Below are 17,993 nucleotides of genomic sequence, written 5' to 3' on the forward strand. Positions count from 1 at the left end.
AGTTCTATTTGGAAAGCGTCATTCGCTCTTTGAATCCTATCGTGTTAAACCCACATCGCCTCCGGATCGATCGTCTCCACCCATTTCCCCAACAATCAAAGAGAACTATTTTGAGATGGCGACGAAGGCTACCACCGCGTTCAAAGTGATGAACCAAGAGTTCGTGAAACTCGATCGATTTGACGGCACAAACTTCAACCGCTGGAAGGACAAGATGTTGTTCCTCCTTACCGTCTTAAATGTGGCGTACGTTCTGGACCCGAACCTGCAATCCTTGGAGGATCCCGCCCCCGATGCAACCCCCGAGGAAATCGCAAAGGTGGTCGAACTCAAAAAGAAGCGCGAAGAAGACAAATTCACATGTTGTGGACACATCCTCAACACTTTGTCCGATCGACTGTACGATCTCTACATGTCGATGCAGTCCCCGATGGAGATATGGAAAGCTCTTGAGGAGAAATACAACACCGAGCGGCAAGGTACCGATAAATTTTTAATGATGAAGTATTTCGAATTCAAAATGCTCGATAGTGTCCCTATCATGGATCAAGTCCATGAACTACAAATCCTTGTAAGCAGGCTTCATGACTTGAAAGTTATTATTCCGGAATCGCTACAAGTCGGGGCTATCATCTCAAAGTTACCCTCGTCTTGGAACAATTACCGGAAGAAACTCCTGCATATGGCGGAGGACTTCACTGTGGAGAAAATATTTAGGCATTTGCGTATTGAAGAGGAAACTCGGAAGCGCAATACGGTGTATCTTCCCCAAGGTTCTAAAGTGAACCATGTGAGTGAGTCCAAGAACTCTCAAAAAGGCAAGCGAAAGGCTACGTTCGAGACCGAGGACACGCAAGACAAGAAGAAAAAGTCTCGCAATTGCTATCATTGCAATAAGAAAGGGCATTACATTAAGGATTGTAAACTTCTCAAAAAGGAGAAAGATGCCACAACTTCCAAAGCCAATATGGTTGAGGACATGGACTTAGTGGCCATGGTTACGGGAGGAATCGAGAGCTTGGAGATTGGTATGATTATCGAACTCAACATAGCTATGACCGATAAGTCCTATAATTGGTGGCTCGACTCCGGAGCTACAGTCCATGTGTGTAACGACGGCAACAATTCAAGAGCTATGAACCAGTGGCAAACCGTGAGGTGCTTATGGGTAACCATCAATCGGTCAAGGTGCTCGGTCAAGGGACGGTGGAACTCAACTTTACATCCGGGAAGAAATTGACCTTAATCAACGTGTTGCATGTTTCCGATATAAGAAAGAATTTACTGTCCGCGAGTCTTTTGTGCAACAAGGGTTCAAGGTTATATTAGAATCCGATAAGTTAGTCTTGCTTAAGGGTGATATGTATTTGGGAAAGGGATATTGTAGTGAGGGCACGTTCAAGTTGAGCATTGATATGACTAAAGTTAATTCTTCTGCTTATATTGTTGAATCTTATCCTTTGTGGCATGCGCGTTTAGCACATTTTAATTTTAAAACTTTACAATATATGCAAAAGAATGGTTACATCAATCTAAGTGATGATAAACTTGTGGATAAATGTGAAATTTGTGTTCAATAAAAAATTACAAAGAAACCGTTTCTTAAAAAGTGTGAAAGAAATTCACAAGTGTTAGATTTGATCCATTCGGATGTTTGTGAATTAAATGGAATTTTAACAAGAGGTGGAAAACGATATTTTATCACTTTTATTGATGACTTCTCAAGATTTACTTATGTGTATCTCATGAGGAGTAAAGACGAGGCTTTTGGTATGTTTAAACGTTTTAAGAATGAGGTTGAGAATTTGTTTAACAAGAAAATCAAAGTGCTTCGTAGTGATAGATGTGGTGAATACTTTTCCAATAAATTTGATGTATTTTGTGAGGAACAAAGTGTGGTACATGAGTGTTCCGCGCCGTATACTCTGCAACAAAATGGTTTGGCGGAAAGAAAGAACCGTACATTAGTGAATATGGTTAACTCGATGTTGTTAAATGCTAAACTTCCATGTAACCTATGGGGTGAAGCATTATTGACTGAGTGTCATATCCTTAATAGGATACCATCGAGAAAATTCAAGGTATCTCCATATGAGTTATAGAAGGGTCAGAAGTCAAACTTAGATTATTTCAAAGTGTGAGGGGTGTTTGGCTTACTATAGAGTTCCCGACCAACAGAGAACAAAATTAGGACCAAGAGCCATTAAGGATGTATTCGTTGGATATGCCCAACATTCTAAGGCTTATCGTGTTCTTGACTTGGTGTCAAATACGATAATTGAAACGAGAGATGTTGTATTCATTGAAAGCAAGTTTTCCGACGATTCAGTGGATTCGGAACAAGAATATGAACCAATGATCTCAAGTGATCAAAACAAGAGACGTCTTTGTGATAATAAGGATACGGAGCCGAGGAAAAGTCAAAGTGTGAGAAAAGAAAAGGACTTTGGTCCCGATTTCATTTCCTCGCAATCTCTAGCATATCTCGTTGATGGAGATAGAGAATCCGTAATTAGGAAGATCCCCATAATGCTTAATGTGAAAGGTGATCCACAAACATATGGTGAAGCCATGGCTTCTAAGGATGCGGCATTTTGGAAAGAGGTGATCAATGATGAAATTGATTCAATATTGTTCAACAATACTTGGGTCCTAGTTGATCTTCCTCAAGGATCGAAGCCTATCGGGTGTAAATGGGTGTTTAAAAGGAAAAATAACCCAACCGGGGGTTCTCCGACTTTTAAGGCTAGATTGGTGGCAAAAGGATTTAGGCAAAATAAAGGCCTAGATTATTTTGACACATATGCACCGGTGGCTAGGATGACTTCCATTCGAGTCCTTATGGCACTTGCATCTATCCATAAGTTACCTGCGCATCAAATAGATGTTAAGACGGCCTTTTTGAATGGTGATCTCGAAGAGGAAGCTACATGGAGCAACCGGAAGGCTTTGTGCTTCCCGGGAATGAACATAAGGTGTGTAAATTGATCAAGTCATTATATGGCTCGAAACAAGCGCCTAAACAATGGCATGATAAATTTGACTCAGTTATTTTGTCATATGGTTTTTCGCATAATTGTGCGGATAAGTGTATTTAGACTAAATTCACCGATAGGTATGGTGTAATTATTTGTCTCTATGTGAACGATTTGTTGATCTTTGGGACGAATTTGGAAGATGTTCGTGAGAACAAAGAGTATCTAGCCTCGAATTTTAAGATAAAAAGATCTTGACGAGGTAGATACAATCCTAGGTATAAAGGTGCAAAAGCATGAAAGGGGCTTTGCACTAAGCCAATTTCACTACATCGAGAAAGTATTGGAGAAGTTCAAACACTTGAATATCAAGGATTCAAACACTCCATTCGATCTGAACTTCAAGTTAAGTGAGAATAATGGCAGGGTTATAGCACAATTAGAGTACGCTAGCGCAATTGGAAGTCTAATGTATGCAATGCATTGCACCAGACCCGATATCGCATTTGTTGTGTGCAAATTGGCGAGATTTACAAGTTGTCCTTGTACCAATCATTGGAAAGGAATTTGTAGGATTCTTGGTTATCTTATGAAGACAAAAAAAATTTGGGATTATTCTATGGTGATTATCCCGCGATACTAGAAGGTTACTCAGATGCAAGTTGGATTACAAGTCTAAGTGACAATAAGTCCACATCGGGATGGATTTTTACGATTGGAGGTGGAACCATTAGTTGGGCCTCCAAGAAACAAACTGGTATCTCACATTCAACCATGGAGGCTAAATTTATAGCCTTGGCGGTTGCCGGCAAGAAAGCGGAATGGCTAAGAGATCTCTTGCTAGATATAAAGTTATGGCCACAACGTAGGTTCGCCATTTCTGTATATTGTGATAGTAAATCTATCATGTCTCGAGCGTACAATAAGGTGTATAATGGAAAGTCTAGACATATAAGTTTGAGACATGAGTATGTGAGACAATTGATTAGGGACGATGTGATAACTGTTACCTATGTTAGGTCAATTGACAATTTAGCGGACCCATTGACGAAAGGTTTGTCAAGGGATTTGGTTAAGAGTACCACCTCTAAGATGGGTTTAAAACCATTCTATTCGCGTTATTGATAATGAGAACCCTACCTCATTCTAGCCAAAAGTTAGTTTTGAAGTTCAGAGGATAATAATATGTTATCAAATGACACCGTGCACTAAGAATTAGGATTTAGTGCTTGAGTTTTAGGAGGATGAGTTTTACTCTTAATGGATGGACATTAGTTGTCATGAAATCCACCTATATGGACATGAAGTGGTGCCGCTTCAATGAGAGTTTTCTTTATGGTTTTTTTCTCTCGTACATGTTCATGAAACGGGATGAGGACATGGCCGTAACGGTGCTAAAGCAAATAAACTCTTACTCGAATACTTTACGATTATGTGTGCGACTTTTCCGGTATTAACTTTAAGAGTGATGGTTCAAGCGACTAGCCACCAATCACTTTGTTGATACTTTAAGAGTTTGCACTAAGGAAGAGTTCAATCTGCGGACACCACTTCTTTATGCATGATCGTTGTGTACTTGTGTTCTGGAATTAGCAATCTAGTGGGGGATTGTTGGAAATTATAAATTGCAAATTCATTGGATTTTATTAATGGGTCACTTAGTGTGATTCATGAGTACTTGGACGAATTCGGGGTTACGAAGTGAAGGTTCATTCATTCAATGGATACATTTGAGTGCAAGACAAGTAATGTATATGGAAGTGTCTACATTAACTAAGTGTTCATGTAAGATCATTAATTGTTTATCCATGGGTGATGTTACATCTAAGAGTTACGTCCAATACGAAGGGTTCTGACTCTTCGATAGTGTTCATTGAGTGCATATAAATAGAGATGCTATAGTGCTCAAATTATTATTAAGAAAATTCCAGAAATCAGAGTGAGAGTTAGGAAATTCCTCGATTTTGCTAGTTGAAGGAATTCATAAGGCTTCGTTGTATCCCGGGAGGACCTTTGCCTTAACCCTCTAGCAACTTTGTGTGGGAGCAAATAATTCTCTTTGGAAAGCGTCATTCGCGCCTCCAATCCTATCGTGTTAAACCCACATCGCCTTCGAATCGATCGTCTCCACCCATTTCCCCAAAATCTTTTGTTTTAAAACAAGTCCCACAAAGAACTTTTCAACATTTAAATATTTTCGAACGTTAATGAAGGAATAACCGCCACTCTGCTCCAGATCGTGATCTAGAATTCTTTAATTCTAACTATTCGCAGTTAGTTCGAACTTCGAACAATTCCTCCGGACGCGATACTCAATCTGTTTACATCCTAAACCTTGATTTCGTCCAATGCACGTGAATTACACCAAGTAATCCACCAAATAGTATACCCATGAATTTGAAATTAATTTTTTAACACTCAGGAGGATGATTAATGAAAGAAATGGAGACCACAAGACGGCTCCCAAAATAGACTTTTGAGTCATCCAGTCCGTGCATGAGCTGCCAATCGTTCACCAAGAGCCAACGAACTGAGCTCGCCAGACCTCAAATTAATGCGATGGTGGCAGAATGAACCCATGGCCATGGGTTAAATCCTAAATGTTTTAAAGATGTTTAGTTTCACATGTTCCCTTCATTTCAGGGCACTGCCCAGGTGACATGAAACTGACGGTTTGTTGGCTTCTGATTAACTCTCCGGCCCCAAACCGGTACGAAAATCTATAGTGCGTTAAATCAAGGACCAGCCCCATCGAGTCTTCACGAATACTGAATTAACAAGAAGTAATGTCGGGACTCGCAACCTCAACTGATCTATCCAATATCGTGAGTTGCCATATGTATCTTTAGAAAGGAAAGAAAATATATATATAGGTTTGATTCAAACAGTTTGCTAAAGATCTATTTGAAAACTAGTTTAAAGATTATCCATGACTTAAGCATTACTTTAGACAGATGATATAACGGGTTTGGCCTAGAAGAGCTAGACAGGTGAATCCGGGACTGGCATACATAGGAACCGCAGGTGTCCTTATTGTGGATCTCAATCTCGATATATATAGTACACCCATGGTTTTCGAGGTGTTTTCACCAAGTTTCATGGAGCTGTTAACATATGCTAAGTGTGCATTTTTGCCTACTTTTATGTATGTGCGAGGAAGATAACATGGATGTTGGCATGTTCGATCTACATGATGATCAGTTATTTAGTGCATGACTAGGAAAAGAAGAAGAAGAAGCAACGTGAAACAGTAGTAGAATTAGGTAAGCATGGTGAGAGATTGTCATCCTTTGTTAAGGGGGGGAAGGAGATCATCAGCTGGCCACAGCCTTGGCTTCTCTCCTTCTCAGATTCAAGCTCTTGCAGCTATGTGTGAAACCCTCATTCTTTCTTTAAAACTCGAGGCCAGGGTGGGACGAAGCCATCCAATTATGAGGCCTCGAGTTCCTTCTACAGAGCTTCCGGTTCTTAGCCCCCAATCCCGAATGAGGTCTATATTCTCTCCTTTCATCCCCTTCACATAATTCACATATTCTGACTAACTGTATACGGTAGACATATCCATACACAAACTTGAATAACATAGTAACATGCACATATAGATGTGTCTGTCAGTGTAGGGCTTTCCTAATTGAAGCATAATATTCACAGCACATGAGCTAAAGCATATACATGGAGGCTTAAACTCCTTGTGCCTTCGGTCGTATGCTCGTATCTCATTGTATACTCATATCTTGAATCTCGAATTTTACTTGGATATGAAATGCTTTTGAACTAGTTTGGAGTGAAGAGGCACAGGCTAGGAGCCTCTTGTCCAATGGCTGCCCCGTATATTCAATGTACGTTATTTCTCAATTCATTGCAGAACCACCATTGATACCGCAATGTCTCCCTTGTCCCTTGATGCAGGTTGCCGAGCTTCTGGTTAGACAGGGCCAGCCATTGGCTGTGCTTATTGTGGACTTAATCCTGAAGATGTTGTCTTGGAGGATTGGGACACTGCTGCTCTGTGGCTTCCTTTGCTTGGACTGGAAGCATTGGCCTTTCGTCCTCAACTTCTACAAGATCCCTCTCGATAGACGTGAAACGATCCTCGCCAAGTGGTCCCGCAAGAGGTTTCTGAACCCCTTGTGCGCCGTTTTTGTGATGGTGAAGCTGCGCTGCATGTTCATTTTCTTCACCAATAGTACGTCCTCGACTCTTAAGTCTTGAATGTCTTCCATCCTTCCTTATTTTCTGTTCTACCCTACGTCCCTTGTTCTAACATATGGGCCAATCTTGGCATCCATGTTCTTCGCTTAGCTGAGCGGTTCAAAGAACATTATCGGATGACTGTCCAGCAATACAGGTGATAACCTGTCATCGATTGAAGTCTGTACATTCTTTGTTCTAAAACCATATGACATTGCAGACAGATGACGACTCGAGGAATGTTGCTAGGGAAGCAATTGGCTACAGTTTGGATACCAGACCGAGCCCTGCTGGGTCCCAGGAGGAAAGACCACTCGAACGAGGCCTCATTGACACCGGCATGTTCGAGGATGAGCAGTACCTCGTCCAGTCTCCAACAGAAAAAGGCCTTAAAGTGTCAAAAATCCTGGAACAGAACACCCTCCAAATCGTAATCAGGTCGGGCCGGGCTGCGGAGGAGGAGTTGCAGCAGCCGTTCTCGCCCAAGCAGGCCACAAGGTGGTCGTCCTTGAGAAGGGGAACTACTTCGTGGCTCAAGATTACTCATCCCTCGAAGGTCCCTCCATTGATCAATTGTACGAGTCCAGGGCGATAATGGCAACTTCTGATGGACAATGTTAATCCTAGCTGGCTCAACTGTAGGCGGTGGTTCCACTGTGAACTGGTCGGTGGACCGCCGGATCCCCTTGTTTGGGAGCTCCAAGTATTCATCTGCGATGGATGTGGTGTGTAACAGAATCGGGGTGACCGAAAAGTGCACTGAAGAAGGATTCCAGAATCAAGTCCTTCAGAAAGGGTGCTCGAAGCTTGGGTTAAATGTTAAGGCAGTTCCAAGAAATTCACCGGAGGGTCACTACTGTGGGTCTTGCGGATATGGCTACCACTGACTCAACTTGGCTTGTTGACGCCATCAACCACGGTGCGGTGATCCTAACAGGATGCAAGGTGGATAGGCTAATTTGAAGAAGAATCGAATGACCGAGAAGGCAAGGAGGAGGAGTTGCCTTGGAGTAATGGCAACATCATTGCCTTCACATAGGGAGTAAGGATAAGAAAGTTGTGCCTAGAAAGCTCATAATCGAGGCGAAGGTGATGGTTTCAGCCTGCAGGGCTGTCTCAACGCTGCCGCTGTTGGTTTCAAGTGCCCTCAAGAACCCAAACGTTGGACGAATCTCCATCTGCACCCTCGCCTGGTAGCATGGGGATACTTCCCAGAAAATATGAAGGAATTCTAAGGGAAAGTGCACGAGGGAGGTATCATCACATGGCTTCACAAGATGATTCCCGATGCCTCCTCCTCGGTCTCGGCCATCATAGAGACTCCTGCACTTGGCCCGTGTGTCTTTGGCATTGACATGAAGGAGAGGATGGCAAAGTACTCCAGGACTGCAAACCTCTGTACACTTGTCCGAGACACAGGCTCGGGGGAAGTCCGGGAGCAGGGCAAGATCCACTACACGATAAGTGCGGCCAACAAGGAGAACCTGAGGGCCAGGCTAAGGCAGTCCCTCAGGATCCTTATCGCTGCAGGAGCAACCGAGGGGGGACCCACAGAAGCGACGGGCAGAAACTCAAGTGCAAGGGGATAAAGGGTGAGGACGTGGAAGCATTCTTGGACGAGATTATCCTCCCCCGATGGGCCAAATCTCTGAAGATGAGAACTGGATGCTTTACTCTTGTGCGCACCCCATGGGGAGTTGCAGGTTGGGAGCTACCGAGGAAGGTGGAGTCGACGAGAATGGCGAGAGTTGGGAAGGCTGCAGGATCTTATGTGTGCAACGGTAGTCTAATGCCTACTGCAATTGGAGTTCCAAGAAGATTGCAGAGTGTTTGCTTGAACGACATAATTATGGATTGAACGATATATCTGCATGGTTTCAATCCGTGTTTGCTTGCTTGTCGTTTCATTGTACTATCTAGTATTATCTGCATGATTTCAGTCCGTGTTTGCTTGTCGTTTCAACGTACCGCCTTGAATCAAGAATAAAAACCGTGTAATCAGTTCGGATATCTGCAAAAATCGGAGCAGAGTTCATTATTATTTCTATCTTCCTACAGTACACGAAGAAAAATTCATGTAATGCAAGATGAAACTGTTTTGCTATATACAGTTTCTGCAACCAAGCAAAACAAGCAAATGACACATCTCCGAACCCCTTTAGTTTGGAAAGTCCCGGTTCTGCTGTTCGCCGTCTTTCATCTGCACCAATCAGTCCTTCTCACACTGGATACACAGAAGAGTTAGCAAGGTCGTAACAGAACAAAATCTAACGAAGAAAAATTATAGATGCATGCGATATGTTTGGAGAATGATCAGATAGAGCTAATACAAATGAATTGCCATCATATTGGCAATCAAACCAATAGGGAATCATATCTGTCATCACCTCATTCCCCAAACCAGAACGAATCCTGGTCAAGTCGTAAACTTATGTCATTTGCCAATCAGTGTGAATATCGGAACAATGAGCAAGAACAAAACTACAGATTGGATCAAGAAAGCAAGCAGACATTATCAAACCGAAGTCCTGATAACATAATATCCGCCCCTAACTCCTATCTGCAATAGAAGACCGGGATCCTGCAATGAGACCTTAAAGTTCATGTTTCAAGTAAAACTATGGAAGCCGAACTCGTGATATGTTCGGTCAGGGATTCAAGGGAGAAGCAGCATTAATACACAAATATCAGCAACATAATTCTGGACTGGAAAGGACGGCAGCTCTTCACCGGTAATTCAGAAAACGGAAATGGGAGATGTCGACAGGAACAACGGTCTGGAGAATGATCAGATAGAGCTAATACAGATTCATTGCCATCATATCGGCAATCAAACCAATAGGGAATCATATGTTCATCACCTCATTCTCCAAAACTCGAAATAATCCCGGTCAAGTGGTGAGCTTGCCGATCAATGAGCATCGGAACTCCGCCGAAGAACAAGATTTCGTAAGCAGCATCTGGAAGCAAAGGTGCATACTTTAGATTTCATAAGATCTCAAACTGAGAATGAAAATGAAACTGGGAACGAACGATGAGGAGGGTGATCAGATAGAGCTAATACAGATGCGTTGCCATCATCACGGCAATCAAACCAATAGGGAAACATAAACATCATCAGCTCATCCTCCATCAACTACGAACAACCCGAACAAAAAAAAAAAAACGCAGAAACTTTCAGGGAAAATGTGGAAATTTTCCACCGCTCAAAATAGCAGATTTTCAGCGCACGGATGGCCATTACTTGCGCATTGCGCGCCGGCGGCGTCACAGTGCTTGAACGCGAGAGAGAGGAGGATGGGATAAACCCTAAACCCTGTCCCTTCTGTACTTATAGAACAGAACCGAGCTGACGAGGAGGAGGTCGACTGACTATGAAACGACATCGTCCTTCCGAGCTCTCGAGTGACCTCTTCCAGCTTGAGATGACGTAAGCGCCCCCGTCAATGTCACAAAATTACACTTTAGCCCACTGAGCCCCTGACCGACCGACCGCCGCCTTTCCTCCTCCCTCCTTCCGTCCCCTCCCCTCCTCCGCCGGTCAATCCATCTATCTGTTTTTTTTTTTTGGATACAGACCCACGATTCCCAAGCGGAGAACATAGGTTCTTCGTCAATCAATGAAGCGCTTTCTCCGCAACATAGGCAAGCTCTTCCTCTTTCTCTCTCGTTTCTGCTGATGGAACAAGAATAGAATTGCTGAGACTGCCCAGTTGCTCAATTTGTTGCTACTGCTATGATTGATTCCATCCGGGTACGGGATGGATAGTTGATTAGCTCGAAGTGTTGATTTTCAGATTAGGGAGAGTGATAGGATCAAGAAAGTTATCAGTCTCATTCCTGTTGCAATTTCTCATCACAAAGGAGGGATTTTTTTGTTCATTTCTTGAATTTTGCTGCTGCAGACATCACTCGTAATGTGGCCAACAAGAAGCAGGAGTCTTACCAGAAGCTCATTTACGGGGTGCTCAATCGGTACCAGTCGCAACTTCCGAAGACGGACATTGCGGAAACCCACGGAGGCGGTGAGACAAAAGATGCTTCTTCGAACCCTGTAGTTGGAAGAAAGATGGGTCGTCCCGATTCAGAGATGAGCAGGCCCAGCTCATCGGATGATGAAGATTCAGGTGACCGTAAGTGGAGGTTAGAGCACCTTGAGTGGCTGAGCAAAGCCCTCGAGCCGGCATTGCAGCTCTGCAGGTGGGCGTTGCCTGCTACAGGTTTGTTGATGCGATTCTCCACATGTTCTGATGAGCATTGATTGTATACCTCATGATTGAAGGCATAAGAACTATCTCTTCGTATTATGTGAATCAACTTGCTCAAATCACGGAAAAATACATCCCACAGATTTCCATTTTCTTAAAATGAATGCATAGGATTTCCTCTTGTGCATTCATCATTCTTCCTATGTTGCTTTTTTTTTTTTAATGTATAGCTATAGGTTTAGATCTCTTGAAATACATAGCTTTATCATATGCATGCAATCTAGTCATTATACCCCTCTGTTTCTTTTGCCTCAGATGGGCCATAGAATGTTCGTAGGCGTAGTAAAAGCTAGTCTAATGTAGTTCAATTGTCAATCTTCTACTGTCCTCGTGATTTTAACTTTTTGATGAATTTAGCAGGTAACGCAGTCCAAGCTAAGTCTCCAACAAGCACTCGTTCCGTTTCAGAGATCATCACGAGCATTCAACGTAGTAAGCTTGGCTTCCAAGACTGGAGCTTGAGTGACCTCACTGTGGGCTTATACCTCATATATCTCCGGCAAGCATCCACGAATCCTCTCGAGGATACAAGTGGTGTCCAGATTTCCTCTGATGCCACAGTAAATATCTCATCCTACTCGCGATCTACTTCCTTGTCCTCTCCCCTTTACTTTTGGTTAAATGAGAAACCCTTATGGAACCACCTAGGAAATATCCTAAGATCTTCCTGATCTTGTGTATTTTTGTGTTGTCAATCGAGTTTAGGTCCAAGATCTTATCTACCACACTGAACTAGCAAAGGGTGCTTACAAGGATAGTGTCGCTAGTCTTGCGAGACATACCATGCTCCGAGAGAAAAACGTGCTGAAATTTGTGAAGAATTCTAATGTCCTCAGACCTGGTTACTATATCGGGATCGATCACAGAAAGAAGCTTGTGATATTCGGGATCCGTGGGACGCACACTGTGTATGACCTCATTACAGACATTGTCTCTTCAGGTGACGAAGGAGTCACATTCGATGGTTACTCAACCCACTTTGGAACTGCGGAAGCTGCACGTTGGTTTCTTACACACGAAATCGGGACTATAAAGAAATGCTTGGATGAGCACAAGGTGAGTGATTAGATGGTCTTCCACTTATTCCACCTTGCAAGTGTATAGGACTGTATTTGATATCAAAGTGATTTCTTCAGGACTATAAGGTGAGATTAGTTGGTCACTCTCTTGGAGGAGCTACAGCTGCTTTACTGGCAATAATGGTGCGAAAGAAATCGGTGAAGCAATTGGGTTTCGATCCTGAAATTGTTTCTGCGGTTGGGTATGCGACTCCGCCCTGTGTTTCTAGAGAGCTTGCTGAGAGCTGCTCGGATTATGTCACTACAGTTGTAATGCAGGTATCGAATGTATGAGAGTTTGGGTTCATAGCAAAACAGCATGCTGTTGATATTCTCTCCAGGTCCACTATGATACAACTGTATCGAAACGGAATGGAATAAAATGGTCATATAGAATGGTTTAATCATCAATAGTGTAATTTCGTTATGTTCCTTTTCATATTTACTAAAGATAACAGAAATTTTGCTTTGTCCATTTTAGTTTTTCTTAATTTTTTGTCATTTGCAGGATGACATTATACCAAGGTTAAGTGTCGCTTCTTTAACCAGGCTGAGGAATGAAATTCTACAAACTGATTGGTAAGCAGCAGTTCTCTGAGAAACACTTGGGGTTCTGTTTTTACATGGTTTTTTCAGGAATATGTATCTCCTTTCATATCAATGCCTCAAGCGTCCTCCGTTCTGGTAGGACCTGTGACTTGTGTGATACTGCTGTCCAACGTATGTATATATCATCTGATTGAAATGAGGAAGAAATCTTTTTTGGTACTTGTGACCTTTTTAATCGAAGATTTATAGCAAGTTGATCGATTCAGGAAAATTTTTCAGTCCGAAGACCATGTTATAACTATGCAGTAGCTAGCCAGGAATTCGAGATGTACTCCAACCGTGTAGCCTTGAAGTCATGATGTTTGTAGCCGAGAAGCCATATGTAATTTCAACTGTCAACACACTTTACCCTACTTTTGAAATTTTAATCTTCATTTTGTTTCCCTACAGGATGAGTGTGGTCGAGAAGGAAGACTGGAAAAGTATTATAGATCTGGTCTCAAATGCTAAGCAGGTCGTTTCTTCAGTACAAGATGTAGCTTGGAAACTCGCCGACTATGCAAAGTTTCGGAACAACAAAGATTCCATGGGTAAGCAAATTTCATCTCTGCTGTGAAAAAGGGAAGCCGAGCTTTTCGCCGTTAGTATTACGCGATCCTATCTCTCCATTCTAACTTTGGCCTTCTCGAACAGATGCATCCGACAGAAAGGACCCGCCCAAGCCAAAGACTAACGATGGTGCAATAGCAATAAGGGAGGTCAAGGTGCACGAGGAGTTGCTCGTGCCAGGAACAGTTTACTACTTGAAGAGGAACACAGACGACGTTAAAGGTGGTGAGTTCTTCACGCTATGGAAGAGGCACCCGGGGGACCATTTTCAGAGGATTGTGCTGTCCAACAATCTATTCTCGGATCACAAATGCGATAGCCATTACTACTCATTGAGAGATGTACTTAAAGGCCTACCAGCACCAAATAATGAAGTTTTGTTCAGGTGAAACTTACGCAACGCCTTCTCTTGATTTGTAATGTGATTTCCGTTCGTATGTAGATGGCAAATGTACATTACTTCAATTCCTAGAGCCTTTTTCGAAATCGTTTGTGCGGCACAACATCTCTCGAATGGCACATCTTTTTTTCAACACCGAACTAATTCTCGAGACTACCCATTACGTGAATCATCACTCAATTATAATTTCAATCATCGAATAGGAAGAAAAAGAAAGCGAACTTTTTTTCCATTGTAATCTATAGATAATGATTGAGACAAACTGACAGTTACCCACAACACCCGACCTTTTCCACCTGAGTCCAAGGCTAAAAAGTAGGGCCTCATAAATAGCATCCTAAGCAAGCAGGACATAGAGTTTTCCCAAGTAAATGTTCAGGTAGACACTGACATTACACCACGTCTGCGTATGTTCCTCTGATTTGGGCTGGCAACCAACTGAAATCAACCGGTACGTACCACATCAACAATGTTAACCTGCCAAATCGAGTAAGAAAAAGGAAGCACGAGTAATAATTTGTGGACATTCAAAACCTTCAGACAACAGAGAAAGACAATAACATCAAAGACAGACAAGTTCAAGTTGTTCTAGTCGGTCTCCTCATGTCCAATCGAGCTACCCACCCGTGCCAAGAAGACAAAGGGAGTGCAAATTTGATCAAAACATAGAATTTGAGAGTAATATAACATGTGGATGACTAGCTTAGATTCCATGAACCTACCGATGATCGCAAGAGCCGCATATGCAAGAACCGAGGTTCATAAAGCATTTCGTAGTTAAAGCTAACACATTCGTATAATATACATGTCCGACATGCGAGCATGATCGATATATCCACGAACTTATCATCATCATCATTATGAGCACCGTCCATTGAGGAGTGGCCCCAGGCCCTCACTAACTTGGGGACTGCAAGAGGAGCCCAATAGCTCGTAAAAGTTCAAAAGGTAACTCACCAATATATCAATTAATTAAATTAAAATGATTGTAATTAATTTCGAAAATCCACACTCGTCTCATCTCGTCTGGTGGGGCTTAATGACTCTTTCGCATTTAATGCCAAAAGGAAACCCACAAGAAAAGTTTTGCCAATTTGAATTGATGAATGCACGTACGACTTGACACAACCCCATTATTATACACGTTGGGACAAAGACCTTGTAGGACCCAAAACCGAATTTCGTACCGTTAAAGGTTTCGACCAGTCCTCCACAATTGGACTAATTATATCTTAGTCAAGACGCGGAGTATATGCTCGGAGTTGCTTGTCTCCCACCTCTTGTTAAGAGATGCTCGTGAACTTATAAAAATCGTGCTGACTTTCCAAGTTTATCTTAAAAGTTAAGGCGATGATCTGGTTCATTCATGGCCTTATATACACATTGCGCACCCGCATTCAAAATGCTCTCTGATATAAATGGCTGGCTAGTACGAATGGTAATCGTATGATGCTTTTTGGAAACCTGAGCTCATCAGAGTCCATTGCTAACATTTAGGAATATGCTCACGTATGTGATCACGATCACATACCTATCGATACACAATCGTTATGACCCTGAATCTTATTAATGAAAATACTAAGACCCCCTTCGATCTATTATATCTGTAAAGTTTACCGACCCTTGTATAGCTTATATTATTGGTACAAGAAATCCAACCGAATACTTAACTGGGCAAACCCGCGTCACCTGTCACATCTACGCATATTATAAGTTTCAATCAACCCTAGCTATCTTCCATTAGCGCCTCTTATGAAGTGACCATCTCAATTGTCTTTTCTGCATCGGCCCCTTGGACGATCATATATATTCAGTCGTCCAGCCCCCTTATATTATGGTTTGGACTTTGAATATCTGCTTGCCGTTCAAACTGTTTAGTTCTATTAATAATAATTTCCAAGATTAATTTTATTTTGATTTAATAATTAAATTGGATTTTCCATGTGTAAGCTGATGTTTAATTGATTGAAGTAACATATAAGAAACTCTTGAAAATGAAAGCGTTCCGGTCCTGTCCAGCAATCATCGGACAACGGCATTTTTCGATTGACGTTTGCATTGTCTTCATCCAAATTTGCACGTTTGAGAAAGAAATTATGCTCCAAGAATTAGTTGCATTGGCCCCTTCTCTTCTCATATTAAATCAAACACACACGTAGCTCCACCGATGACATGTGTATCTTGACTTTAAGCATATACAATTTAACGGCTTGCCCTTATTGATCATTTGCTAGTTATCAATAAACTTGAGCAGGCATTATTGTCCACATGGAGCTCTATGTATATCATGTGAAGATATAATCAATCATTTAGATTAGGAGTCGTATAATTTTTACTGAACTTATAAGTTACAAATGATTGAGTTCATTTCCTTTCAAAAATTTGAGTTGATGGGTTATGAAATCCCCAACCCCATATATATTATTTTCTTGTCTTTTGGCCGGCCGCAGTGGGAAACATTTCAATTTTAACTTGTCTACAAGAGTACTGTTTCATGAAAGAGTCGAGTACCTAATTCAATGTGTGATGTTAAATGAGTAATATCATAGGCCTGAATTTACATGAAATGCTGACAATGTGCATGCACAAGAAGACTAGCTACTACACACATATATATATATATATATATATATATATATATATATATAATTTGTTGTTTTGGTACCGTGTTGTGTATATATTATTAAGGTTTCTTCTAGATTGGGAATTAAGAAGAAACTTAGGATAATATAAAAGAATAAGAAGAATAGAAGAAAGAAAGAAAAAAACTACTAGATATTTGGCAATCATACATACACACACGTGCAATGGCCCCAATGCGTAATTTAATTTGAGGGTGTCGGCTTGACTGGTCTTTAGAGGTACATAAGTCGCATCATCCCTCCAACTCTTGTTTTTTGTCTTTGACAACCAAAACTTGCACTCCTTTATTGGCACTCTTGTTATTTTAATTTCTTCATTTTCTCTCTTAATAATTAAATTAATACATAAGCTCGTAAAAACGACAAAAAAATAAAAATTGATTATAGCAAAATTTATATCGAATGTAAGTATATATATTTATATATAAAGTGTCTTCTTACAAGGTAAATTATGTTTCTATCAGTGGAAAAGATAGGATCACTAAATCGCAAGTCATCCATTGGCTATATTCATATGGAGAACCGTAATGTCAAGGAACCATTGAGCAAAAATACCCCGAGGGACATTATATGTCCTTAGAGACTTGAAGTGATGAGGTCAAGAATAATTAAGGAACATATAAGCTCCATAATCATATATCCTGAATGCGATTGCTCAAACAAATCAGGACACTATGCGCATTGAGTATAAGGTCCGTACAGCACAAGAATATTCAGTGAGCATTTTGGTTGTACTGATCTTTCAAATGACAGGTCAATTAGTTCATCAACACCTATTCCACTGTTCCACATTATTAGTTAAATTATTATCATCATCGAAAAAGAGAGGAGATAATTATCTCAGTATTAATAAATAACAAATGTTGTCCCATTAAGTCGATTATTAATTGCAGACATGCCTTCTTGTCCCCTGAGGTTAGCCTGCCTTTTTCACTTCAATTTAACGCCCACATATATTAAGTGGCCAACAAGTACACTTGAGAGACCCAAAATCAGCTTTACATGTATTGCTGTGGTGTCTTATGTCTTCTGAGAAAATGCTTGACAGGAGTCTAATTCGTATAAATCCATAGAAACAATGTATCGTCTTAAAATTCTGTTGGGCCTACAAAGTGAAGTCAACACGCTGGCATAAGAGCATCATCGGTGTAGATATACATAGCGTGAGTGAGTAGATGTAAAATCAAACTAAATACTTTATCAACATATTGATGTAGAGTCTGAGCCACTATGATAAAAACATTTTAAAATTTCATTGAGCATACAAGTAATTGAGCCTACGTTCAATCCAAAAGCTTAAT

General features: G+C 41.3%; 1 protein-coding gene, 1 long non-coding RNA gene, 3 other non-coding genes and 1 pseudogene across 8 annotated transcripts; 2 read left to right on the forward strand and 4 right to left on the reverse strand.

Moving 5' to 3' along the window:
- The first annotated feature begins 6,104 nt into the window (after nt 1-6,104).
- Nucleotides 6,105-9,207, forward strand: LOC116210981 (annotated as a pseudogene).
- LOC116210990 lies at nt 9,177-10,538 on the reverse strand. 2 transcript variants are annotated; one of them, XR_004157607.1, is made up of 2 exons: nt 10,411-10,538; nt 9,177-10,126 (listed from the first exon to the last, which is right to left on the reverse strand). It is a non-coding gene; the product is annotated as an uncharacterized LOC116210990 (long non-coding RNA). The 2 variants fall into 2 exon arrangements; XR_004157605.1 differs by having other exon boundaries at nt 10,231-10,442.
- On the reverse strand, nt 9,474-9,560 carry LOC116193327. The gene has a single exon (XR_004154238.1). It is a non-coding gene; the product is annotated as a small nucleolar RNA Z102/R77 (small nucleolar RNA).
- Nucleotides 9,949-10,034, reverse strand: LOC116193326. The gene has a single exon (XR_004154237.1). It is a non-coding gene; the product is annotated as a small nucleolar RNA Z102/R77 (small nucleolar RNA).
- On the reverse strand, nt 10,208-10,294 carry LOC116193328. Its single transcript, XR_004154239.1, has one exon. It is a non-coding gene; the product is annotated as a small nucleolar RNA Z102/R77 (small nucleolar RNA).
- Nucleotides 10,539-10,609: 71 nt separating the features above from the next.
- LOC116210969 lies at nt 10,610-14,136 on the forward strand. Of its 3 annotated transcripts, none has more exons than XM_031545141.1 (8): nt 10,610-10,811; nt 11,072-11,386; nt 11,792-11,994; nt 12,140-12,490; nt 12,571-12,771; nt 13,001-13,071; nt 13,492-13,631; nt 13,735-14,136. In XM_031545141.1, exons 1-8 carry the CDS (start codon nt 10,787-10,789, stop codon nt 14,037-14,039), a joined length of 1,611 nt encoding a protein of 536 aa, XP_031401001.1. In that variant the 5' UTR covers nt 10,610-10,786; the 3' UTR covers nt 14,040-14,136. The 3 variants fall into 3 exon arrangements, with proteins under 3 accessions (XP_031401001.1, XP_031401008.1, XP_031401015.1); XM_031545148.1 differs by having other exon boundaries at nt 11,795-11,994; XM_031545155.1 differs by having other exon boundaries at nt 10,786-10,920.
- The last annotated feature ends 3,857 nt before the right edge of the window (nt 14,137-17,993 follow it).

The sequence above is a fragment of the Punica granatum genome, chromosome 1, assembly GCF_007655135.1.
Source record: "Punica granatum isolate Tunisia-2019 chromosome 1, ASM765513v2, whole genome shotgun sequence".
NCBI classification, from domain to species: Eukaryota; Viridiplantae; Streptophyta; class Magnoliopsida; order Myrtales; family Lythraceae; genus Punica; species Punica granatum.

What these genes read in the sequence shown, in the direction of transcription:
- LOC116210969 (XM_031545141.1), top strand. Translation starts at nt 10,787, where the DNA reads ATGAAGCGCTTTCTCCGCAACATAG. An exon ending in GCGCTTTCTCCGCAACATAG is followed by an intron (nt 10,812 to 11,071) that starts GCAAGCTCTTCC and finishes TTGCTGCTGCAG; the next exon opens with ACATCACTCGTAATGTGGCC. An exon ending in GAACAACAAAGATTCCATGG is followed by an intron (nt 13,632 to 13,734) that starts GTAAGCAAATTT and finishes CTTCTCGAACAG; the next exon opens with ATGCATCCGACAGAAAGGAC.